Below are 6,618 nucleotides of genomic sequence, written 5' to 3' on the forward strand. Positions count from 1 at the left end.
AATATTAGGCAGGTGGTTTTAATGTTATGGCTGATTGGTGTATTCTGAGATGCTTTTCTCCTGAACACGGGAGCAAAGTGTGGTTATGTAAGTTACTGTAGTGTTCCTGACAGCTCAAACCACTCTGCCCATTGTCCTCTGATCTCTCTCATTAACAAGGCATTTCAGCCCACAGAACTGTCTCTCACTGGATGTTTTTTGTTTTTTTGCACCGTTCTGTGTAAACAGTAGTGCTTGATAAATCACAGGATATACTCAAATGAGCACATCTGGCTCATTTGGTCAGAGTATGCCATGGTCAGAGTGCTTGGAATCACATTTTTCACCATTTAGAAGCTCTTGACCTGCATCTACATGATTGTCTGCATTGTGCTGCTATATGTTTAGCCAATTGGATAATTGCAAGTGCACGTGTACAGGCATTTTGCTATTAAAGTGGCTATTATAGTGTATATTATAGTATTCTCAAATAAGTGTAAGCTTTCATAAGACAAATGTATAACAATAGATCACAAGAGGTTACTTTAGTGGAAAAAATGGTATTCTTCAAAAAAGCATGGCTACGTTAGGACCTAGATGACTTTGATCATGGAGGAACTCTCCGATAAGAAGTAATATCAGGAGATTGTACATCAGAATACACCTTTGTGACTTAAAACACAAGAGGCTGAATTAAGCAACATGACAGAAGATTCAAGTGTTATTTGTGACCTTAAAGTGATGCTGTACAGGCAAGCGATTTCATAAAGAGAAATATCATTCTGTAGAGGAATGTGCCAAAACAAATGAATTATTCAGATTGAATTATTTCATTATTAATTATTCAGCAGAAATCCAGATATCCCTCAGCCATATTTCTGAATGTTTTGACCATATAACAAAAGTGTTATAGCAAATTTGAACAGCTATATCAAACCAGCCATTTTGCCTTAAGCTTGTTTTCCTTGTGTGTATGCATGCAGTCCAAACCTGACCTGGAGGGACATGCAGCACCTCACAGTACTCACTTCAAAGAGGAATAAACTCCATGATGAGGTGCACCAGTGGAGGAGAAACGGCGTGGGCTTGGAGTTCAACCATCTGTTCGGCTACGGCGTGCTGGATGCCGGTGCCATGGTCAGCCTGGCACGTGACTGGAAGACTGTGCCTGAGCGTTTTCACTGTGTGGCCGGATCAGTGCAGGAGACACAGTAAGTGCTGCCTGCCGGCTGTATAGGACATCTTGTGGACACAAATATTGTTGAAAAATTTGAATAACCATAAACGATTTTATAAAAAAGACTGCATTTCAGCTAATCTTTTCAACATATTTATCCTCTTTATTAGTATGTAAATGCAGAATGGAAGAATGGGTGCAGTGTGACAGCATCCCTGAGCTCTCCACCTGATAGCATTTTGCATGTGTCAAATCTTCCTCTCTCTTCCCACACAGACACTGGGAGTCCCTCTTCTTTCCCCAAGCACCTGTGCTCCTTATTCTCATGTCTGCTATAATTAGTCCTCTCCTACTCAGTGCTGGGCATAGCATCCTATGGCAACAGCCTCAATTAGACTGGGCTTGATTGCCAGGGAGAAAGTGTGTGTGTGTGTTCATGTGCAAATTGTGTGTGTGTGTGTGTGTGTTTATATTTCTGTGCTTGTGTGTGTCCTTGTCAAACCCCCATGGACAAAAGTGCCAGCTCTCATATCTTACCTAGCAGAGAGATGGCGGGAGTCCTAGCCGAGGCAGTGGGTGAGAATAGCAATTAAAAAGCAGAAGAGAAAAGAAAGATGCTGCTGAATCCAAATGAGCATGGACATGCAGGGCAGCCGCCATGTGATAAGGCCCCCTATCAGCCCTGACTAATGAATGCCGTCAAACCCTCAGACACCGAACCAGCACTGAACAATTCTGCAAAATAAGGCTTTAATCGTTTTAGAAAGACGCTCATGTTTAGAAAAACATGGAAGAGGAAAAAAAAAGTAATTCTTGTGGATTAAGTACAATGGAAAGAGCAGAAAGAAAGAGTGCGTGCCTGCAAAAAGAGCACGAGGATTAAGGAGCATTTTTGTGGGAAATGGGAAATTCTGTGAAGACCTTGCATTTGTTTGACAGCTGGTGAGAGAGTGTCTAGGGAACACTGTATCTGTCAATCAAAACCTCATATCTCAAACCCATATATACGCTACCTTCTATTCCTTTTTCCTTATTTCTACACTGCAGTCAAAAGTGATTAGTCAGAGAGGTGTTTCCAGTCTCACAGTATAACACCTTTTGTTCCAGAGATTGCAGTAATTACAATCCGAACAGCAGCATGGCACTCCTCCAGCTGCCGCTCTATTAATAAACCTACTTGGGCTTTAATGAAAAACACGACAACAGAAAAAATTGCTCACTGTTCTGTATTATAGATTTGACCCGTTACCAGGGACAGGTCCTGCAACGGCACATGACCTGAGCACTACTCTAGCTGCACCAGTGATAAAGTGTAACACAGTGCCGTTCTGATGAGTGCTTCAACTGTTCACATGTATATTCAGATTATAAGAACACAGAGGTAGAAACGCCAGCACTGTCAGCATGGTGTGTATGTTGGCTCTGACTGTTCTTCAACCTTAGCTACATCACTCAAGTTCATCATAGCTCTCAACTGATGATGTGTGCAGGATAGTTTCTTTAATCCTGCTCACGCAGTTATTATTTTTTGTTCGTACCTGCCCAGACAGGTGTTCCACAAAGCAGGTTAACTCAATAAGCCAGGATTTATTTCAACAAGCCTGGATAATTTCTCTCTCTCTCTCTCTCTCTCTGTCTCTTGCTATATACAGTATATATATATTGAGAGGGAGAGAGATACGAATAGGAGATGAACTATTCTTGTTTATATATATACAGATAAGAGTCAAATTCAGAAGACATGCTTCTTTTTGTAAATGTTTCTGGCAGCAAAAAGTTAAATGACTGTGTTCATGTTTGGTTTTCTGTCGCTCAGATGAAGCCCTGAAGGCCTGTTTATAGCCACAACAATGCACTTGTGGTTTCACTTATATGTTAATCCAATTAGCACATTTGCTGTTAAATGTAGTCAGTAGTGTCTCGTTGCTCTGCATTGATTGTCTTCCTGAACATCCTGCTTCACTGTTGCATAAGTGTTGTATTTATAGAATGTATTTTTAGAAACCATCGATTTTCATTTCGTGAGTTGTGAGCTGCGCTTTCAAACAATGCATATTCATGAGACACCCCCTGCGGGTTTATTTCCTGTTGGTCCAATTTTCCAAACCACCCACCAACCGGGTACACTCTCTTATTACTTCTATTTTTCTGAATTAGTCTCCCAGGAAACACGCCCCACTTGCGTACCAGTAGTTTCACGCAGACCCATATACGTAATCTGAGTGCAGTAATGGTCCAGGATGGGAGACCTGTCTCTGATAATGCCATTACGTCCACTTTATGGCCGCTCGCTCCAGCCCTCTGCCGTTATCATCCTGCTGGCACAAAACAGGCTGTCAGCAGCACTGCGCCTTTGAGCAAACACAGCAACAAAACCATCCTCCTCTTACAGCGTGGACGAGATCCCTTCATCTCACCAGAACAATTTGTCTAGCATTAGGGTGGTGCGTTATTGAAAAAACGGGGACATAATAGAGTTTCTGTTGTCTGCTCTTTACAGCCTGCTCTTACTGAGCTAATATTTCAGAGAGGAAAAAGAGTTCAGAAACAACCTTTCCAGATTAGAAACAGATCATTTTTTCTGTGTCTCCTGCTAGTTATATGTAAATGTTCATCCTTGAATATAGAACGGTGCGGTTTTATGCGGTAGGAACTCCAGGGTAACAGAAGTACTGATTACTTTGTCAGAGTTTATTAAAGCAATAAACTTTAATAAGCATTACGATAAAATCGAAAATAAGTTCAATAAAAAATTATGTATTATTAATGATATTCACAATAAGCAGTTCTCCCACCACACAATGTAGTCTGTTAACAGTCAGTAGCTTATGTGTAATGGTTTTGTTGGTTTAAAAACCGGCGCATTAATACAGAAATCGATTATTGTCATTTGTGCATGTGTTGCTATATCGATGGCTCGGCCAATCCGAATTTGAAACTGTATAATTTGCATTAATGGCTTAATTTAGATTTAATTAAGATTAATTAAGTCTATCGCACACTGTATTTGTCTCTGTCTCTCTTTTTCACACAGCAAGATCCAATCAGTTGCTAAGCTAGTGCTCACTATCACTACAGACGCATGTCAGGGCCGGGAAAACTTTGTGCGCTATCTGGAGCATGTCCAGGCGGTGGTGACAGTGAACGCGAGCCGGCGCGGAGAGCTCACGCTCAACCTGACCTCACCCATGGGCACGAAGTCCATCCTGCTGAGCCGGCGGCCACGTGACTCCGACTCCACTGTGGGGTTCGACAAGTGGCCTTTCATGAGCACGCACACATGGGGCGAGGACCCTCGTGGCACTTGGAAGCTGGAAGTCGGCTTCAGTGGAGAATCTCCACAGAGCGGCCATCTAAACGAGTGGACCCTCATGCTGCATGGCACACAGAGTGCGCCCTACATAGAGCAAGTGGTCAGGGACTACCAGTCCAAATTAGCCATGTCCAAAAAGGAGGAGCTGGAGGAAGAGCTGGATGAAGCCGTCGAAAGGAGCCTTGAGAGGATGATTAGCAAAAGCAACTAGCCTCAGTCTGAACTGCATGATGCCTGCCTTCTCTCTCTTTCTCTCCCTTTCTCCATCTCACTTTCCCTCTCAGTGTATCTCTTTCTTACTCTTTCTCTTTTTCTTTCTTTCTTGCTCCTATATTTTGTTCTGTGGTCACAAGTTCCCTGTTGAATTATTGTTTCATGTAGGCCCGCATAAATAAAAAAAAGCATATTCTCCAAAATGACCTATCCTACAAAATATTACCTCTTGTATTCTCTTCTTTTTCATCATTTCTAGAACATGTATATATGTGTATATATATATATATATATATGTATGTATGTATGTATATATATATATATATATGTATGTATATATGTATATATATATGTATGTATATATATATGTATGTATATATATATATATATATATATATATATATATATATATATATATATATATATATATATATATATATGTATATATATATATATATATATGTATGTATATATATATATATATGTATGTATATATATATATATATATATATATATATATATATATATATATATATATATATATATATAAATAAATTTATTGCTTCCCTGGCTGTCTCCCCACCTCAAAGACAACTATTGTACAGTTTGTGACTGTAAATGATTCTCTGTGTTATTCTACCTAAAGACTAGTACCTTGCTAAAAGAGCAGTGACATTGATTTCTGTTTTTATTTTTTATTTTTGTTTTTTAAAAAGACCTATTTATATCTAAACAGGAGATGTAATGTGTGATCACAGCTTGTGGCCAACAACAAAACCTATTTCATAACCTTCAGTATATCTAACAATAAGTCTGTTCTGCTGTTTGTTAAAGCATTCGAGTGATGCTGAGGATGTTTTACGAGATACGGGCAATAGGCTTTTTAGGATTAATCACAAGAAACAGGTTTTGAATAATAAACAGAAACTAATTGCATCCATAAATAGTCTGATTTGATTTATCCGAATTAAAGAACTAAGCTTTCTCACATGTACATTATCTTAGTCATTCCTCTGTTTTTAGAACTGCCGCTTTCCGTAGCCTTATATACAGATTGATAACAAAATAAAGGAAAAACCACCCCGAGACACTAGAAGAACTTCAGTGCACCTTGTCATGGATTCTACAGTCTCTGAAACTGTCTTGGAGCCATAAACACCATGCTTTTAAAACATATTCCTTCATGGGGTTTGATGATGAGGTGGAGAGCGCTGTCTAATACACCCACCTCCACCTCCTTGGGCTTGATCAACTGATCAATGTGAAGGCTGTAGTATATGATGTATATCATTTTCATCTCATCAAACCGTTCAGTGAGTCCTCGTGCCCTGTGAATGGTGTCAGGATCATCTCTCATCAGAATAGAAATAGAAGTGGTTCATCATAGGATAAAGGTGATCAATCTGACTATAAGAACTATGTATTGATTTGCAGTGAGTCTTCCATCTAAGGAGACAAGTAGACCCAAACCATTCCAATAAAATGCTACAGCATAACCGAAACACTGTTTTTTTCCCCTTTCATTTATCTGTCCATATCTAAAAATGATTTAGTCCGTAGCCTAATATAATTATTCCCATATAATTAAATGTTACACATAGATGACCTTTTTTTTTTTTTTTTTTTTTTTTTTTTTTTTTTTTTAATTTAAAAGGAGATTACAGACAGACCCAAACAGATTCTGGTTATCTCTCGCTTCAGAAAGTAGATTATGCAGAGGTCACATCTGTACTCCACTGGGCCACCTTCATGTAAAATGGATGAGCATCATCTCCAGCTGGCTCACTTAGACAAACACATTTACTTCATGGTGCAGAGTGAGAAATAGAGAGAGAAAGAGAAAGAGAGAGAGGGAGAGACTTCATACAGTGTGAATCCATGCTTTAGTGATAACCCCGTGAAATACTAGCTTCATCGTGCCTTTGTATATAGAATA

General features: G+C 39.3%; 1 protein-coding gene across 1 annotated transcript in view; it reads left to right on the forward strand.

The window, feature by feature from the left end:
• The window catches only part of pcsk2 (proprotein convertase subtilisin/kexin type 2), a 37,126-nt gene extending 32,205 nt beyond the window's left edge, over window positions 1–4,921 (forward strand). Inside the window, exons 11-12 of the mRNA XM_053620516.1 lie at window positions 963–1,190; window positions 4,191–4,921. Of these exons, the coding sequence (XP_053476491.1) occupies window positions 963–1,190; window positions 4,191–4,680 (718 nt within the window). The 3' untranslated portion in view covers window positions 4,681–4,921. The remainder of the gene's footprint in view (window positions 1–962; window positions 1,191–4,190) is intronic.
• The last annotated feature ends 1,697 nt before the right edge of the window (window positions 4,922–6,618 follow it).

The sequence above is a fragment of the Ictalurus furcatus genome, chromosome 3, assembly GCF_023375685.1.
Source record: "Ictalurus furcatus strain D&B chromosome 3, Billie_1.0, whole genome shotgun sequence".
In the NCBI taxonomy this organism is placed as follows: Eukaryota; Metazoa; Chordata; class Actinopteri; order Siluriformes; family Ictaluridae; genus Ictalurus; species Ictalurus furcatus.